Consider the following 19,960-nt stretch of genomic DNA (forward strand, 5'->3'; position numbering starts at 1 on the left):
AAAAAAAAAAAAACACTCGACGTTAGTTACATGGTTAAAATGTGTCATATTCAAATGGAGGGGAAAAAAAGAAGACAATTGCGTCCATCCCTTCGATAAACAATTGTACTAATATAATAAAATTTAAATTATACCATTTTTCTAATAGGATATCTTAATCTTTTTATGTTAATTTAAGTGTTTAAGGTTACAAATATTATTATTTTAAGTGTCTCGTTTGTAGTAACAATTAAAAAAGTTCATTAAGTAACACATGTCGCATTCAAATAATTTTATAATTTTATTTTAAAAAATTAAAAATATTATTATATTTAAAAAACCCTAATTTCTCTTAAATTACAGAAAGTCTCAAATCCTTAAAAATCCTAAATCCTTAAAAATATTACTTCCATTGTCGGCAATGGTCACCGTCAACACCATTGTCTTTGACATTTCCCTAGTTGAACTCGTCGTCTTTACTGTCGAGATGGCCATCGAGGTTGTGTGGTGTTTTGAATTAGGGTCTGCATTGATATGATTTATGTTCGTTAAGGTAACTTTGTTATTCGTAATTTATAAGATTAGATGCGTAGTGTTGAAATTTATCTTTCATTTAAGGCCAATATCGAGACATACAAGATATTGTAAGCAGATTAAAAATCATGTTGAAAATGGTTCCAAAGCTTGTTTTGTGCATGAAGAAAATGATAAAATGGTTTGATAGGCATATTCGAGGGGGTTTTTCAGGTAGTTAATCTGAAAATTTTCGTAATTTATAAGATTAATGGTATAGTATTGTAACTTATCTTTCAATTAAGAGTAATATCGGCACATACAAGACATTGTAAGCATGGTAAAAATTACGTTCAAAATGGTTCCAAAACTTGGTTTTCTACCTGAAGAAGAAGCTAACATGGCTTGATATGCATGTTCGGGGAAGGGTGAAAATCATATTATTGAAGGATAAAGTACAAATTAATAATTAAAACTTAATGAATAATTTAAACAAATTTTAACATTATATTAGATTCGATGATATATTTAAAACATAAAAAATGTATTCGTTTAATACAAATTAATCGATACGAGGGCGTGATCAATTAGGACATTTGTTCTTCGAGTGTCCGAGATTCATACAAATACTGCATAGCTTCAGATGTCCGATTCTTTCTCAATGTTCAATTGAATCCTCATCATAGTAAATCCTCGTTACTCGTGGACAACTTTTTTTTGTTTTTGTGTTGTAGTGCAAAATATGGTCGTATTATAGGTTTATCATCAACTTCATTTAGATCCCTTTCATTTCCAATGGGAGGAAACTTGTATCGATACACATTGAATACGGTTTTAAGTAAGTATATAGGATCAATGAATTGCATGTAGTCAATTTGTACAGAAGAACAAGCAATGATATGCACACATGGGTATTTGAATGTTTGGAATATTCCGCAGTCATAGGTTCTGTCACATAGATTAACAACGTATGCGTTGTGCTCTATGTTTTCCAATGGCCTCGAATATTTCGAAACACAAAATTTATTTTGTTCGCGAGAGATACGTGTCACATTCATCACGTTTGAGTACTGCACAAAGATTTTCAATTTTGTGTGGAGGTCTGGATGGATTCTGTGGCCACCCGCAATCCAATCAGCAGCTTGTCTTCCTAAGGTTGCAAAAAGGGTTGCCAACTGATAATATGTCGCTTTGACAACGGAAGTGATAAACAAATGTCGCACTCCCTTTAGTAATGAATTGATCGCCTTAGCCTAGTTTGTTGTCATATGACCATATCATCTACCCATCAAATGACCGAAGCCATTTCTCCCTTGGGATTTTAGCAAGGTAATTGTAGCTTTCTTGATTCATGTGTCTCAATTCTTGAAACAACTCCTCAACCTCGCATACGGAATGTGAGTGACTTAGCCACTAAAAATACAACATTTAATTATAAATAATAAATGAAAAGATATATGAATCCCAAAACAGTGAAAAGATGTGCCCATTCGAAGCACCATTACCTACAACTCGCTTTGAGACAGTGTGAGGACTGTAATAAATAGGGGGATTTTTTGGAAGGTTTCTTAAACCTATTTCAAAGAAAATATGTTTTAATATTGCTGAATTATTCCCGAGCGAAGTGTTATAAAAAATCTTGTGCATGTGGCTTCTAAATTTATCGTCGATTTCATCAACACACAATTGAGTTGCAAGAGTTTTCATGAAGTTGCAGATCAGAATTACATTTTTCATAATGTTTCAATGAAAAATTACAATGTCATGTTGTGGAATCAAACCGAGAAAACTTTTCACGTAAGATACCTTTCTGCTAATAATCATGAAGCTTTATATAGAGAAGGGATATATAATTATTTTAGTGGAAAAAATTTAAAGTTCGATCTACATTGTTTAAAGAAAGTAGTCGATCAAGGTAATATCAACGTCATATATGTCTATGGTCTTATTATAATTTGTTTTGGGGGCGAATTAAGTGATGAAGGATTTCGAATCGAGAGAGCTCTCGATCTCGCGAATTCTAATAAAATAAATTTAGAAGTTATTCGTATGTAGATGAATCCATTTTTATGGTTAATGTCGTGGCATCTTCACAATTCCCAGAACAAATCGAAGCCTGAAATTGTCCTACCAACTGTCCATGTAATTCAATCGACCAAGGTTGACAAATAGACTATAACAATCTGTGTTTATTATGATTCTTGTTTTTCGAACCATGAAACAATTTTATTTTGTAACATTTTACATAGATATTGAATTTTAATTGTAATTAGTATTGTATATTTATAACAATCTAGTTTTTTTTGTTATTTTATTATATATTATCAAATAAAAATAAAATGATTAAATTCAATTTGAAAAGGAACAAATACCTCACATATTGGAAAACGTGAAGCATGTGAAATATCGGACCTGATAAATTTCTCGAAACGTTTTAATATCTCTGAAACCTCGTGTTATGCATAACATAATGTTATTAATTCTAATATTAAATTGCATTATCGGAAAAGTGTGTACACGTTAGACAAAATTCGCACCTTGTAAAGCGTGAGACAATTACTCGTGTTTTTTAGGATGTGAGTTAGTCCTACGTGTGTAGTTTGAGAATACTTTTCTAACAAATCTGGTTCGGGTATTGTTCAAAAAAATTAATTTAGGGGGGTTTTTAAAATAATAACGCAATATATTTGGATGTTTATCCTTTCGGCTTTTGAATTCTTAATCCTGAAAATCCAGTGCCTTACTTAGGGCCAACCCGGCAAAATCAATGAGATAATGCGTTGAATTTTTTTTTCACAAGATAGTGCCCTTGCCAGATTAATTGCTCAGATAGGGTGATCTCTACAGTCCCACGTCTCTGGGGGTAGGTCGCCATGCACGCCCAGCGACCTACCAGGTCGCCATGCACGCCCCAACACGCTGGGCATCTGAGACCATCCGACCGAGGCCATCCGAACGAGCTATGCGAGGGCATCCGAGGGCAACCGAGCGAGCTATGCGAGGGAATCCGAGGGCAACCGAGCGAGGGTAGGTCGCCCGGAGTGCATGGCGACCTACCCTCGCTCGGTTGCCCTCGGATGCCCTCGCATAGCTCGTTCGGATGGCCTCGGATGCTCTCGGATGGCCTCGGTCGAATGGCCTCGGATGCCAGCGTGTTGGGACGTGCATGGCGACCTTTGGGGGCTGCATGGATTGCATGGCGACCTACCTAGGTCGCTGGGCGTGCATGGCGACCTATATGGGGACTGTAGAGATCACCCCATCTGAGCAATTAATCTGACGATGGCACTATCTCGTGAAAAAAAAAATTCAACGCATTATCTCGTTGATTTTGCCGGGCCAACCCTATGGCACTTGTAGTTACAATTTCATAATCTTTGGAAGCTGCAAATTTTAGTTGAAGTTGGAACTTTAAAATTGAGAGAGGAGCTTAATCAAATCAGGCCGTGGAGAACAAAGAGCCTCCAATGGCATAGCCTTGGACAAAGTTGGTCCGGTACCTGGTCTCATATCTACAGTATCTGGAGCTTAATCAAATCAGGCCGTGGAGAACAAAGAGCCTCCAATGGCATAGCCTTGGACAAAGTTGGTCCAGTACCTGGTCTCATATCTACAGTATCTGACCCTACATTTTCCCATTCAAAGCATTGTATAGCTGTACCCAGTGCCAACAGAATCGACCGCAAGCCCATGGTAGCGCCAGGACAAGCTCTTCTCCCGAGTCCAAATGGAAGAAATTTCGATCCTTCTTTCTCCTCCTCGAATCTTTCAAGCCTTAACTTGGTTGGCTCATCCCATAAACTAGGATCATTTTGTATGGCCCAAGCATTGACAATCAGCAGTGTCCCTTTAGATACATCGTATCCGCACACCATACAGTCTTGGGATGAATAATGGGGCACTAGAACCGGTGCTGGAGGATATTACCTGAGTGTCTCATTTACAACGCAACGAAGATAAGGAAGTTCTGCGAGATCCAAGTCGTTCAGTAGACGCTCGTGCCCGACGTGGTTATCGATCTCGGCTCTCACTTTCCTCAAAGCCTCTGGATGATTTAATTGCCCATTCTAGTGTAAATGATGTCGTCTCAGTTCCTGCAATGAACATCATCTGGGGCACATGTTGCATGCTGATGTTAGAATCATTAAAAACAGATTACTGATAAATCAAAGCAATTTAGTTTTGAAACTTTCAATTTTATCGGGTTATACAATCGAAACATTATGAGCCAATGACTTATTGTGATCTAATAATTGTTGAAGATGGACTTTTGCATAAAATGGGTCTCCTTCTGACTTCGAGATTTGTATAGATAATGCAGTTGTAAAATAGTCTACTACTGCATATTTGTATAAGTAATGCAGTTGTAAAGGCTTGAGATAAAAGCCGACAACCGTACTCTTTTTTTCCTTTTATGCTTTGAGATGAGAATTAACTACTTACCACTGCCGTGCCCTTGATGACTTCATCGGAAAAGAATTCAGGATCTTCTTTTCGATCACTGAAGGATTCTCTATGGCATTGGCAGCAGCGTCACGAGTTCTCTGTAATTAATTTCTGTAGGTATTCGTCCCTCCACCTATGAAAATCTTTCAACCCCTTGGAAACCAATCCACTTCAGAACCGTGAAGAAATCACATATGTTGGTTCCCAAGCTCAGGAAAAATAAACTCTTAAATTCTTGGAATACCATCTTTTCTGTCTCCTTGTCCCTAGCCGCAGGCTCTCCGGACGCCATCTTCAACATGACATTCATCGTCAGAAGACCAAACAAGTATTCCACCTTTCGGCTGCTGCCGTTAGCTGACGAGGCTTCAAGCAAGTGCCGACGAACCAAGTTGCCGACTTCATCTTCACGTATGGAAGAAGACTTCTGAACGCTGGTTGTCGATAAAATCTCGACGACGCTGAGACGGCGAAGGTTCTTCCAAAGAGGTCCATGAGGAGCCCACACGTAAGAACGGCCGTCGTACACTAAAGTATCCCCGGCCATAGTCTGAGGCCGGTTTGAAAATATCATATCGTTCTTGCCGAATCATTCCTCAATAGCAGAAGGAGAAGATGTAATAAGGATACGCCTACAACCTACTCTGAGATATAAAATGGGGCCATACTTGGATAACAAGGTTGCTAATGATTTGTAGAGCGGGCTACTGAGAAGGTGAAAGTGGCCAATAATTGGCAGAAACAAGGGGCTGGGAGGTAAGTTTTGCTTTCTTCGAGTTAAAAGCTTGATGGTGAGAAAATGAAGAATGTGAAGCCAAGGCAGCGGTAGAGTTTCTCCATGGAAAACATAGAAAATCGTTGGAGGGAGATAAGATATTATAGAAGTTTCGAGTCGGTGCATCATTGAAAATGAGATCAGTCTGTGCATTGGAACCTTTAGTGGGACAACCCATACCGACGACTTTTAACCTAAAAATCCAATCAATTAATTATGATATTTAATAAGTTCTTAACCGAGTTTGAAGTTATTGACTCAGGAACAGTGGCAGCTATTTCTGGAAACATATAGGAAGCTGATCAATTAGTAAGAAGAGTGAAGAAGGTTAAAGCATTGGAACAACAAACGCTTTGCAAGCTTGTCCAGGGATTTATCTTGGACCAGTTCACCATTGAGTCCTGGGCGGCGTCAGAGGAGGCTGTGGGGCCTCGTTTGGTCAGCTCTTTAAAGTACACCCCTCGTCAGCTAATATCACCATCAACTGTTAGTTAACGATGAGAACAGAAGGAAAGGAAAAGAAATAAAAATGATGAGAAGAGGAGGATAGAATGAGACGCAGAATAATAAATGAAAAACATAAACCTAAATTATATATAACAATACTTTTATAAATATATTAATTACTTCGGAATCAATGGAATATTGGTTATTTATCCACCCCTAGACTTAATCATGTTAGTTAATGAAGATACTAGAATTGAGAGTGATGTAAAATCCACCTCATATGCTCCAGTTAATCTTCTCCCTGGTGCAACTAGAATGATTGGATATTGGGAATTGTTATTTGCTATCCTTCAAGAATTTTATAGATTTCACATTAAGATTTATTAAGAGGAATTCATGAGTCTGAGCATTTAAACAACTTCATAGAATGTTTCTATTTGAGTTCATTGAGAAAATTCATGAAAAAGCTCTTGGATTGAGGTGCAGGAAGTCAAAAGAAAAAGCTTTGCACTTTCTTAGCCTGACAAAGTGCAACATAATTTTAAAAAACCAAAAGTTAAAGTCAGAAAATTGTGAATTTTCAAGGTTTCATGAACTTCTTAAATAAAAAAATGGGGAAAACTATGAACTACTCATGAAAACAACACCATGTCCGTTAAGATTGCAGTAGTAAGTCCAATATCCCATATAAACAAGCGGCCATCACCAGATCTTTGAACCCTAATTTCCGACGACCTTCACAACTACTGATGACTGGGTTTCCTGACAGGAATCGCTCTCACTACCCGCATTCTCTTTTCAGCGTTGTCTGGATTAGAATCGGCTGAAGCCAGAGGCTCTTCTTCAACGACCCTGTCATGTTCTGTTGGATTTAGTGATCTGTTCTCAGCCATCATATTAACATAGTTTTGATTTGCATGAGGTTCTCCGTCACTGCCGGTAAGGTGTTCTTTCGAGGCCTGTGAAGGGCTGAGTTGAGGAACATGGGGTGCCTTGCTTAACATATATAAATGAACATGTTCCACCAAAGGTTTTTTTAACAGAGAATCAAAATAATCTAATCCAAGTGTTAGAAGAAAGAAGACACGTGCTCTTTTTTAAATGTCACGTAATACTTTCATTAACGAGTTAACAGAATTTAACGATTGAAGAATTAAAGTCGGACGAATAAAAAATGTAAAAGATCAAAGTTACTTAATTTTTAAATTAATGATCAAAGTGTATCAAACAAAAAATAAATGAGACTATTTGTATTATTTACCTTTTTATATATATTAAGGGCAAAGTCATTCTCTGTAGTTGGTACCAATATACCACCCTCAAAATTTAGATATTTTAATTATTAAGTTTGAGATATTTTGGATATTTTAATTGTTCCCAAGACAATAAACGAAAGGCTTACAAGAGTGGTAGAACCCACAAACCATACGTCATCACAAGCCAAAAAAAGGAACGCTGTTCATCCAACACCTATCGTCAGAGAAGGGGAAGTCATGTCGAGCCAACAATGATGATGGTCTGGGCAATGTCACACCACAAAGTTAGGGTGAATTGAAGAGGTCGTAAAATTTTTGGGTCCTTTTGTGAACTCCTAAAAATATAGAGACTACCTCATAATTTAACTTAAATTTTAGGATATATGAAACCCTACATATATCTTTTTCAGTTTCTTACCCGTTTTGAAAAGGTGTAGCCACTTAACACACCCTGTTTCACTCTCTACCGTCATTTTTCTTTCTTAACATTCCACCACTATTCAGGTTGTCGTGATTTTCATGGTTAGCAGGAACGGATTTAAAAATTTAAGAATAGGGGTCTAAAATTTTAATTTTTTTTTTTTTTAAAAATAATAGGTATGCAAAAATTGTATTTTTTTATTTTTTCCTTAACACATTAAACTAAATTTAACCACTTTTCTAAAATAATGAAGATGCACTTGGCTCTATAAGGGCTTAGTGCATCCGCCACTGATTGTTAGCACTATGTTCCATATCGTCATTCTCGTTTATCTATTGTTCTCGTCATCTTCACCATCGTCGTCGTTAGCGTTTGAGAATAGGAAATATTTTTAGGTTTTGCAAGATATTTTTAGGTTAAGAACATCAGCCAATACGTGAAGCATTTGTAGATGAAATCCAGATATTTGTAACGTACAGTAGTTAATATTATAATGCCTAAAATTAGTTATGTCTTTTCTTTTTATTAATATTTGTATGTTTCTTAGCGTACCAATGCAAATGATTTTCTTAAAGTTTTCCTTTTCTCAATTTCGAGCGTTTGGAGAAGCAAAATTTAGTAGATGAAGAACAAGTGAAGAAAGAAGATTAGAATTTTGAGATTTGACCAAATATTTGATGAGTCATAACATTATTGACAGAGTATAAAGTCTTAAGGACTAAAAATATTATTATATTAGGATACATCACCATTTCCATTAATTTTTAAGGGTCAATGATCAAAATAAAACAAAACTTACAATTTTACCAAAAACGTTTGGTAACCAAAATAGAAAATCAATAATAGTTTAGTGATCAAATAAATATATTTTAGCCAAGGAAAAATGTGGGAGACAAAAAATAAAAATAATAAGATCAGTCAAAAAAAGGGGGGGAATACCCCATTTTTTTTAATGAGAAACAGTCCAATAAGGCAGAGTTGACTCACATTCCATATTATAATCATAATCTTGGTTTGTTTAGAGTGCGAGTTCAGTTAATAATAAATATTAATTAAAAAATTATATTTTCCAAAAATATTAATAGTTAATAAAATTAAATTATATATAAAAAATTAACTGAATCAAAATAATTATAGCTCATATGATTAATTTAAATTAGTAAAAAAAAAGTAATATATTTTGATTCAAAATAATAATTCAAGTAACAATAAATTGAAAATAAATTTATTTTATAATTTTATTTAAACTTAATATTAGAATTAAAAATACAAACATTAAATCTTAAATACTTTTCATATATTAAAATTTTGATAAATTAATCAGTTTCAAATTGAGTTAATTAATTTTAAGCTTTCTTAACTATTCCTGACCGATTATAGTACAGTGATTTGTCATTTTAATTAAAGTAATTCAATTCCATGGCATACTTCAATTTCAACGGAGAACACCCAAATCTTATCTGATAAAAATACATAATTCTTAACTAAATCCTGGGTATCTCGTTCTACGCTTCATTGATCATTTATTCTTATCAATTCTGTTTGACCTCGTTTTTTTAGCCACTGATCATTGATAGTGTTTCGATAAATAATTAATTTTGGTGACAATAAAAAAACCCTAAAAGTAGTCTTTCCGATCTCATCAAAGATTTTGGATTTACATTGACCATCAATGGAAGTTTTTGGATTTATCTTGGTTGTTTGTGGAGTGTGTTTTCCGTTTTGAGTCTCGTTTCTTTGATTCTGATTTGATTTCAGGATCATATTTGTATGCCAAATGAGCCTTCCAGTGAAAATGGTATGTGAATTGGAGTACGTCTTCGCTACTAATGTTTGAAACATGAATTTGTTATATTTTCTTTAATTATCAGGTCATTTTGTGGTGAGCAAAACAAGTTTCACTGATGCTTCAAGAGTGAAGGGAATGCTAGGTTAATATGAAGTGAAATCATATCTTCGAATTAATGTTACGTATGATGGACCATGGACAACTTAAGCATTGTTCATCAAAACTATAATTCAATATCCACTTGCCTTAATTTCTATGCTATAATTGTTGAGATATAGAATCATAGAATGATGAAGTCATAGAGAAGACATGAAATTAGAAGTTATAGGCTGCAGGTTGCCAGATTGTGCTCAATAAGGCAAATTAGAAACCAAAATAGAGAGAGGTCCTGGTATGCGATGATTCATGGATATTGATGCTGGACAAAACCATGTTTGTTGAATGATCAGATGTTGTATCTTTGTGGGCTTAAGTGTAATTTATATAAATGAGGTATTTTAGATGATTTACATTAAATTGTTGTCAGTTGTCACTTATATTCTAACAGGGTTGAGAGGTTGGCTATAAGCCCTATAAAAACTTATGATGATATTAAGTTTCAGTAGCTTAAGCCGATGATGAATTAATCAGAACTAATTTTATAATTCAAATGGTTGCAGACCATATTTATCAGAAGCTGCCTCCAGCTGAAGATTTTGTTGAAACCTCCGACATCCCTTTCATCAGGAGACCAATTCAGAAGGCCTTCATGTGCCTAATCTGGAAAACACAGTTCGTGGATGCACTTACAGTATGTATCTTTACATTGTAGCATCTTATAATTATTGGTTAATGATTTAGCACTCGACCATTGCAAAGCTAAAAAGAAGAAAGCAATCTATCATTGTAATGACCGTCTCAATCTATCTTGTCTCTAGAAGTTGGTACAAACATTTCTACATGAAGCTCCCTTGAGTTTTCCCCTTTTAACTAGGTCTTGCTTCCTTCGTTTGAATCAGTACTTCAAGTTTCTTGGAGCTAATGCATGTTAGATTTGGACATTTTACTTTTTCTTTGATCTAATTATTTTTCCATCATATCTCCATGTGCACACAAGGGGACTTCTTTGCCCACCTCCCTCTTATCTAAGCTTAGCAGTAGTGAATGATTCCTTATTTTTTAAACAGTTGGAAACCGTCAACCGAAGGAACTAAACAATATCTATCTTCGGCTAGCAAGAATATTTTGGCAGTCACTACTTGTACCATGGAGACTCCTGTTCGCTTTTGTACCTCCTTATCACATTGCTCATGGATGGATTGCCTTCATATGTTCTCTAATTTTCATCAGTGGGATAGCTTACATTGTAACAAAGCTGATTGATCTTATAAGCTGTGTTTCAGGTTTTTTACCCTTGCTCTCATCCCCTAAAAAAATACTATTTTTCCTATTGGTTATCAAGTGAATTCTCTATTATCTCATTCTGTATTCTGCTGCAGAGATAGATGGTTATTTCATAGCATTTACAGCATTAGCAGCTAGAACTTCATGGCCAGATTTAGTGGCAAGTAAGATTGCTGCTGAACGTCAGATAACAGCCGACTCTGCCATATCAAATATTACTTGCAGGTATATCTCACAGAATGTCGTATTTTAGCTGTGCTTCAAAATCTAGAGACCCAAGTCTTTGTATGAGGAGTTTCCTGTAAGACTGAAATTAGTTGATTTAGTACAAGGTACCAAATGGCCAAATCCTATGAAGCTGTTTCACTGTTACCCTATGATACCTTAATTTAAGGGGAAGAACGAGTTGCCTTTTTGTTTTACTTCTAAGATTTAGTGCTTAAGAGTGATGTCAATTGCTCCACCACTTTTATCTGAAGTGTTCATATTTGGCGGGCTAAAGAAAGACTTACTGCAGAGTTTTTTATATGTGTCCTTTTGCAGTAACTCAGTGAACATTTACGTTGGCATCGGCATTCCGTGGTTGATAGATGCTGCATACAATTTCATTTCATACGGAGAACCGTTGGGTGCATTTCGGTTTTGGTAATTAGGCGACTGATACTGGGGGCAGAGCTTGGAGGTCCTAGGTTTTGGGCCTGGGTTACTAGTGTATTCTTTATGATGCTGTGGCTTATATTTGTTGTGCTCTCTTCCCTTAGAGTTTCTGGCTTTTTTCTTTTTCACTATATAATTTTTCAATTTTTGGGACCAACCCTTATTCATATATGTGATTCATGATATTAATATTTAATAAAACAAAATAATTTATTAGTGACTTAATGGACAAATTGTCCCCTAAATTGTATTTATTTTATCAATTTAGTACCTATTTTTCAAAGTTATATCTAAATACTTGAAAATCCAATATCTATATTACAGTATTGAACATGGGCATAGTTTACCTTTTTTTAAACCAATTAATCGCATGAATCCAAACCAATAAATTTGAGTTCTATTCGGTTTTTGTTAACGGTAATTTTCTTTTTCAAAAACCAGTCCGAACTGTTATCCCTGGAACCCCTAATTTCCATTTAAACAATGCAGAAACAGCCATAGTGGTTTCAAGGCCCAAAAGCCGAGACAAATTTACAATAACAACGCAATTTATTAGGCGACACAAACAAAGAGTTCAACAAGGAGGACTGCCTTTTGAGCAAACCTATTCTACCATTCCATTTAATAGCTACTCGATACAAGTTAAAAATCCATGAAGAATTGAGAACAACCCACACTCCCAAAACAATAACCCCCTCAAAATCAGTACAAATTCTTTGCTTAAGCAAGGGTACCTGTACAAGCTGTGGCAGGAGCAGCACTTCCAACCTTCGCACAACTGTATTTCTTGGTGATGAATCTACACCACAAAATGGACAATTCACAATGAAATATTCAGCTTCGATTTGGTTTAAGGAAAATTAATATCATTACTGCAAAGGTGAATCTAGGTCGTTTTTACCTGAAGAAATCCCTCCACAACAACTCAAACATCAACCAGTTCATTTGAGTATCAGGTGAGCCACTACCGCCATCATTTTTCTTTGGAGCAGAAGAAATGGTCCTGCAGATCACATAAAATGCATTCATCAATAGTAAATATCTGATAACCTGAAATTGTTTAAACCACAACCAAGCCTTCTCCAACTACGTGGGGTTTTTGTAATAAGGATCAATTTGCTCCATTGTAATATGTTTCGACCAAATCCACAAGAAAAAGCTCAATATTTATACATTTAAGAGAGAGAGAGAAAAAAGGGGTACTTGAAAGAATACCTATTCGCAGTTTTCTTTAGTTCATCAAACATGAACCTGGGAGATATGCATCCCACGGCTAGCCATGGAGATATTTTGCAAGAAAAGTTAGCACCATATATGCTGTCCTGGCTACCATCCTTGCTCCCCTTGTACGGCTGTGCTCGACACTCGGCTGCAAATTTTTTAAGCCGTTGCACTGCTTCATTCTCCCCTCCAGCCATAGTGGCACTAACAGATTGCCTACCGTCCTAGATGTAAACAAACAATACTTTCTCAATGCCTTTTGTCGAGAATATCTAAATTAAATATTAAGATTGTTAACTAGATATTTTATTCTGTTAGTTATTAGATAGGATCTATTTTAATTAGATAGAATCAGTTTTTTATTCTGTTAGTTATTAGATATGATTAGTTTTAATTAGATATAATCAGTTTTATTCTGTTGCTAATTTTATGTATCTTTTTATGTAAAGTTGTTACATTGTAAACTCTATTTAAGTCAGCCATATTCGGCAGAAATAAAATAGATTCATTCGGAACAAGTTTTTTTCGACTTTATGGTATCCGAGCCAGAAATGGCCAAACACTACGATGATACCTCTGATATCACCCTAAACACTGAATCCTTCAAAAACATATCCATCACTTCTCATAAGTTGAATGGAAATAATTTCTTACAGTGGTCACAATCTGTGAAACTGTTTATTCGTGACAGTGAAAAATTCGACTATCTCTCAGGTACCACTACGAAACCTGCCGAAGAAGATGAAGAATCTGAAAGATGGGAGGCAGAAAACTCGATGATTATGTCTTGGCTCATAAATTCCATGGATCCGAGTGTAGGGAGAACTTATCTCTTCCTACCTACTGCTCATGACATTTGGAATGCTGTGAATGAGACATATTCTGATCTCGGGAACGCAGGACAATAGTTTGAGCTAAAAACTCGATTACGGAGGCTAAAACAAGGAGAAAAAAACTGTCACTCAATACTGCACCAACCTCAAGACCTTGTGGCAAGAGGTTGACATGTTCAACGACTACGAATGGAGCTGTGCTAAGGACAGGGCTCTATTCCAGAAGATGGTGGAAAAAGAACACGTCTTCGAATTCTTAGTCGGCCTTAACAAGGAATTGGATGAAGTCAGAGGGCGCATTCTTGGTCGTGAACCACTACCAAGCACAAGAGAAGTCTTCTCCGAAGTCAGACGAGAGGAGAGCCGGCGGACAGTCATGCTTGGAGGCCACTCACCAAATCCCACCGAGTCTTCTGCCTTGTTCTCGGGTCAGCCATCACGTCGCAACGATCGTCGGAACGACAAAGATCGGCCAATCTACGAGCACTGCAACAAGCCGGGACACACTAAAGCCAAGTGTTGGAAGCTACACGGGAAGCCAGCCGAGAATTTTTCAGCCAATCGGAATTCTCGTAATGCAAAGGGATTTCATGCCTCATCTGAAGATGCTTCTGAAGAACCGAAACCTGCCTCAGAACCGTCTGCCTTCAACAAAGAACAACTAGAGCAATTGTATCAACTAATGAGTTCTCATTCCATATCCAACACTCCTAACCCATCATCTTATATTGCCTCTTCATCATTAGCCCAGAAAGGTACATATCCTACAGCTTTCATAGCCGGTTCTAAATCAAACCCTTGGATCTGATCCAAGGGCAACAGATCACATGACCGGTAGTTCCTCCATATTCTCATCTTATTTTCCTTTATCTGGTAATCTGAAAGTAAAAATTGTTGATGGTTCCCTAACCTCTATAGCTGGAAAAGGCTCTATCATTATTTCTCCATCTCTCACATTACTAAATGTCCTACATGTCCCAAAGCTCTCTTGCAATCTCATCTCTGTTAATCGTATTATTCATGATTGCAAATGCATTGCTACAATAACATTTGCTGGATTTGAATTACAGGACCCTTGTTCGGGGAAGATGATTGGCAATGCTAAGGAGGTTGATGGACTCTATCACTTGGTCACGGAAAATCCTTCAGATAAACAAGTTCAGAAACCAAGATGCTTCACTACCTTGTCTTGTGAGAATGAAATAATGTTGTGGCATTATAGGTTAAGCCATCCTAGTTTTAATTACTTGAAATATTTGTTTCCAAATCTTTTAAAAAAAAAGACGATTTTTCTTTTCAGTGTGAAGTTTGTGAATTGGCAAAACATCATAGATCTGTTTATCCATCTTTAAAGTATATGCCATCAAAACCTTTTTCTCTTGTGCATAGTGATATTTGGGGCCCTTCATGAGTAAAAACAGCCTCAGGATCTAGATGGTTCATCACATTCATTGATGATCACACTAGAGTCACGTGGATTTATTTACTAAAAGAAAAATTCGAGGCAGCAAGTGATTTCAAAAATTTTCACTCACTAATCAATACTCAGTTTCAAGCAAATATTCAAGTTCTTAGAACCGATAATGGTCGAGAATATTTTAATGCAATCTTAGGTGATTTTTTGAAACAAAAAGGAATTATTCATCACAGTTCTTGCGTTGATACTCCCCAACAAAATAGAGTTGCTGAAAGAAAAAATAGGCATTTATTAGAGGTGGCTAGGGATTTACTGTTTGCTATGAATGTTCCTAATCGTTTTTGGAATGAAGCACTCTTAACAGCGTCTTATTTGATAAATCGAATGCCTACAAGAGTTCTTAATTATATCACTTCTTTGCAAGCTCTAAAGAATATGTTTCCTGAAAATAGATCTTTCACTGATTTAACACCTAAAATTTTTTGTTGCATTGTTTTTGTTCATATACACAACCAAAATAGAGGAAAACTTGATCCCCGAGCACATAAATGCATATTTCTAGGCTTTTCACCAACACAAAAAGGGTATAAATGCTTTGATCCTAAATTTGGGAAGTATTATGTGAGTATGGATGTCACGTTTTTTGAAAAACAATATTTTTTTGACAAAAACTCTCTTCCGGGGGAGAATGACTCTGAAATGAGTTTTTGGGAACAAACATCTTTGCCAAAATTGGTTGTAAATAGCTCAGTAGAACCAATTCATATTCCTGTAACTAATCCTAGGATTTCACAACCTATAAATTCACAACCTCGTGAGACTCAGGTAGAAGCCGACTTGGAACCACCTACTGAACTTCGTGTTTATTCTAGAAGGATGATTCGACCAAGTAATGTTCCACCGGCCTCCAAGGTATGCCAACCATCGGACTCGACTATGGTCCAAGGTACGACTTCTCTTTCTCCTATTTCTTCTCCAAATTTAGAGCCTTCTACAGAATTCTTTGAACCCATAGCCTTACGCAAAGGTGTCAGATCATGTACTACAAAACATCTAATATCCAATTTCGTCTCTTATCATAAACTCTCTCCAGATTTCAAAGCTTTTTCCACCAGGATTATGGATGATGAACTACCTAAGTCGATACATGAAGCTCTAGAGGTTCCGAGATGAAGAGAGGCAGTTTTTGAGGAGTTAAAGGCCCTGAAGAAGAATGACACGTGGAATTTAACTCCTTTACCTGGGGGGAAACGATCTATAGGCAGCAAGTGGGTGTTCACCATCAAATACCATGTAGATGGCTCAATCGAGAGATACAAAGCAAGACTCGTAGCACGAGGCTTCACTCAGACATACGGCCTTGACTACAAGGAAACCTTCGCTCCTGTGGCCAAACTAAACACCGTACGTGTCCTACTCTCACTAGCCGCCAATCTGGATTGGACTCTCAGACAGTTTGATGTGAAGAATGCGTTCCTAAACGGTGAGCTAGAAGAAGAGGTGTTTATGGAAGTTCCTCCAGGCATTGATGAATTGAAGAAGGATGGCAGTCTGCAAGCTAAAGAAATCCATTTATGGATTGAAACAATCTCCGAGAGCCTGGTTCGAGAGATTCACGAGAGCTGTGAAACAACATGGTTACACTCAGGCCCAGTCCGATCATACTATGTTCTACAAACACAATAATGGTAAAATTGCTATTTTAATTGTGTATGTAGATGACATTGTTATGACAGGAGATGACACAGTAGAGTTGGATTGGAGTCGCTGAAGAACTTCTGATCCAACCAGTTTGAAGTCAAGGATCTAGGACAACTCAAATATTTCCTTGGAATGGAGGTGCTTAGATCCTCAAAAGGTATAATTATCTTGCAAAGGAAATATGTCCTCGATATCTTGAAAGAGACTGGATTACTCGGATGTAAACCAGTGGCGACTCCTATTGATCCGAATCAAAAACTCGAAAAAGAAGATGGTGTTGAGCCTGTGGACAAGAATCGGTATCAGAAGCTGGTAGGGAAACTGATTTATTTGGCTCATACGAGACCAGATATTGCATTTGCTGTGAGCTTGGTTAGTCAGTTTATGCATTGTCCCTCAGAAAAACACTTCAAGGCTGTTTACCGGATTCTTCATTACTTGAAAGGGAATCCGGGTAAAGGAATCATGTTTTCGAAGAATGGAAGTCGAAGAGTGGAGATCTTCACTGATGCTGATTGGGGCGGAAGTTCTACAGACAGAAGATCTACCACCGGTTATTGCTCCTTTGTCTGGGGCAACTTAGTTACTTGGAGAAGCAAGAAGCAACCAGTTGTCTCTAGAAGCAGTGCGGAGGCCGAGTTCAGAGCCATGGCGTAAGGAGTATGTGGGTTGTTATGGCTTAGGAGAATCTTGGAGGAGCTGAAGGTTGAAGGAGATAAACCGATGAAGTTGTATTGCGACAACAAATCGACAATCAGTATTGCTCAGAATCCTGTACAGCATGACAGGACCAAACATGTCGAAATAGATCGACATTTCATCAAGGAGAGGCTGGAAAATGGCGATATCTGCATACCGTTTGTTCCATCATCAGAGCAGCTCGTCAATGTTCTCACCAAGGGACTGTTTACTACGATGTTCGAAGGATTTCTGTCCAAGCTGAGAATGATCGATATCTATTCTCCAGCTTGAGGTGGGTGTCGAGAATATCTAAATTAAATATTAGGATTGTTAACTAGATATTTTATTCTGTTAGTTATTAGATAGGATCAGTTTTAATTAGATAGAATCAGTTTTATTCTGTTGCTAATTTTATGCATCTTTTTATGTAAAGTTGTTACATTGTAAACTCTATTTAAGTCAGCCATATTCGGCAGAAATAAAATAGATTCATTCGGAACAAGTTTTTTTCGACTTTACCTTTAAAGAACCATAATCAAAAGTAAACAAAATCCTAAGTATATCTTCCAGAATAACATTCCCCAATTAATCATCATCAGAACAACCATAAGGCACAGCTATCATTGCTAATTGAATCCGGTTCAAATGAGTTACATCTATCAGCATTCATTAGCTGCAATGTCTAAATCAAAACAACTTATAACTATCAACAATGAAGAATATACAGTGACTGACAACACATGTGAGTATCCTAATATTTCTACTAGTTTGAAGCGAAATGCAAACATGAATTAACCAATATTCCTAATAAAAACATTGAACATAAATTTAAATATCAGATTCAAACCTGAGCCATTGTGGCACTGGGATTAAGTCCCAAATCTGTCAATGAAGGAATATCTCCAGTCTCCACGTCACCTCTGGATGGCATCCCTTTCATTTGGTCCAATGCTTCAATCGTCTTCCTTATCTCTAAGCCTTTCACTTTCTCCTTAAACCCACCATAATTGGAAGGCATATCTTCCAATTTAAAAGGCAAATCATCAACATGGAACAAAGTACTTCCCCAAAAGTACTTAACTTCAACCCCTTCTTCCTTCATGGCCGTCTCAATCTTTTCCTCAGCCTTGACCTCATCATGAGATACTTCTCTATGAACATAAATAGCGTCAGCCCCAATAGCTTTAGCTAACTCAACCAGAACACTCTCCGGCTTCCCAATTCGGACCACGAGATCCGACCCTCGTGCTTGTAGGTTCTTTCGGAGATCCGAAACTGATTCAATCAAGAATGTGGCTCTGTAGGGACCCGTTTTATCGAACCCAGACGAGGATTTCCCGTAATCTCGAGGGTCAAAACAGTAGACAGGCAAAACAGACATGGACTCATTGTTGGCCGTATTGATACACTCGTTGTCGTGGACCCGTAAATCGTTGCGGAACCAGATGATGGAAGCTCGGCGAATTGCGGCTCCGTTGGAAGGGTCCAGAGGGCGGCGCGGGGCCAAGGAGAGAGGAGACTGGAGAGGGTTGTTGGCAAAGGTGGATTTGAATGAAAATTTGGAAGGAGAAGGGGAACTTGAAGAAAGGGATAGATTGCAAAGGGAGGAAGCCTGGGTTGGGACTTTAACCTTAGTGGGTGATTTAGAAGAGAATAAAGATAAGATTTTGGGTTGAATGAAGAACTGGGTAGGTAGGGTTGCGGGTAAGGAAGATAGAGAAAGAGAAGCAGTGGCGAACGGGGATTGAGAAACTGGTGTTTGACTTTGTTCTTCAGTTGATTCGATTCCAGGGTTTTCAAGGGATTGGGTGTCGGAATCCATGGTTGTTTCTGGTGAAGACAAGAAAGCTAGGCGTGGAGGAGAGGAGAGGAGCAGGTGAACTTGGTTGGCAGTGAAAGATGCCTTGCTATATCTAATCTAACAACTTATCCCCTTGCCCTTGCCTTGTAGTCTTCAAAAAAAAAAAATATTTTTTTAGTGCTTTATTGATTCTAAATTTGTGCTTCACTACGCAAATCAAATTTCCGCCGTTTTCAAAGTTCTATTAATCCGTATTTATCTAACAAAAAGCGGATTAATATATGATTTGACGTAAAATTTAATAAGATAATTAATAAATTCAGTAAAGTATTATCATAAATATTGACAGCTTATAATGTTATAAATGAAAAACATGAAGAATTATTAAAAATTTTAATAATCGATTATTCATTTAATCAATCACACTATTTTTTAACCATATATTAATCTGGCTCACATTAGAACCTCCCATTCTATTAATCCAACTTTTAAACTCGGAAAAATTATTTTGTACAAGGAATTTAATCCTTTTGGGGAGTTGGGTTGGTAGAATAAAAGCAAAACAGTGGTCTGCAACAATAGTTTAAAATATGTGTATTTGGTCGACTAATTTGACAGAGAGATTTTATTTATATATATT

General features: G+C 36.8%; 1 protein-coding gene, 1 long non-coding RNA gene and 1 pseudogene across 2 annotated transcripts; 1 reads left to right on the forward strand and 2 right to left on the reverse strand.

Annotated features, from left to right (window-relative positions):
- Positions 1 to 3,837: 3,837 nt before the first annotated feature.
- Positions 3,838 to 5,787, reverse strand: LOC120135337 (annotated as a pseudogene).
- A 4,597-nt stretch (positions 5,788 to 10,384) lies between these two features.
- Positions 10,385 to 11,639, forward strand: LOC120135262. The gene is made up of 3 exons (XR_005517235.1): positions 10,385 to 11,008; positions 11,105 to 11,234; positions 11,553 to 11,639. It is a non-coding gene; the product is annotated as an uncharacterized LOC120135262 (long non-coding RNA).
- Positions 11,640 to 12,111: 472 nt separating this feature from the next.
- On the reverse strand, positions 12,112 to 19,397 carry LOC120135360 (blue-light photoreceptor PHR2-like). The gene is made up of 4 exons (XM_039151638.1): positions 18,367 to 19,397; positions 12,882 to 13,111; positions 12,568 to 12,669; positions 12,112 to 12,465 (listed from the first exon to the last, which is right to left on the reverse strand). Exons 1-4 carry the CDS (start codon positions 19,339 to 19,341, stop codon positions 12,387 to 12,389), a joined length of 1,386 nt encoding a protein of 461 aa, XP_039007569.1. The 5' UTR covers positions 19,342 to 19,397; the 3' UTR covers positions 12,112 to 12,386.
- Positions 19,398 to 19,960: the final 563 nt, after the last annotated feature.

Source organism: Hibiscus syriacus, unplaced genomic scaffold (assembly GCF_006381635.1).
Source record: "Hibiscus syriacus cultivar Baekdansim isolate YM2019G1 unplaced genomic scaffold, ASM638163v2 tig00110607_pilon, whole genome shotgun sequence".
Lineage (NCBI taxonomy): Eukaryota > Viridiplantae > Streptophyta > Magnoliopsida > Malvales > Malvaceae > Hibiscus > Hibiscus syriacus.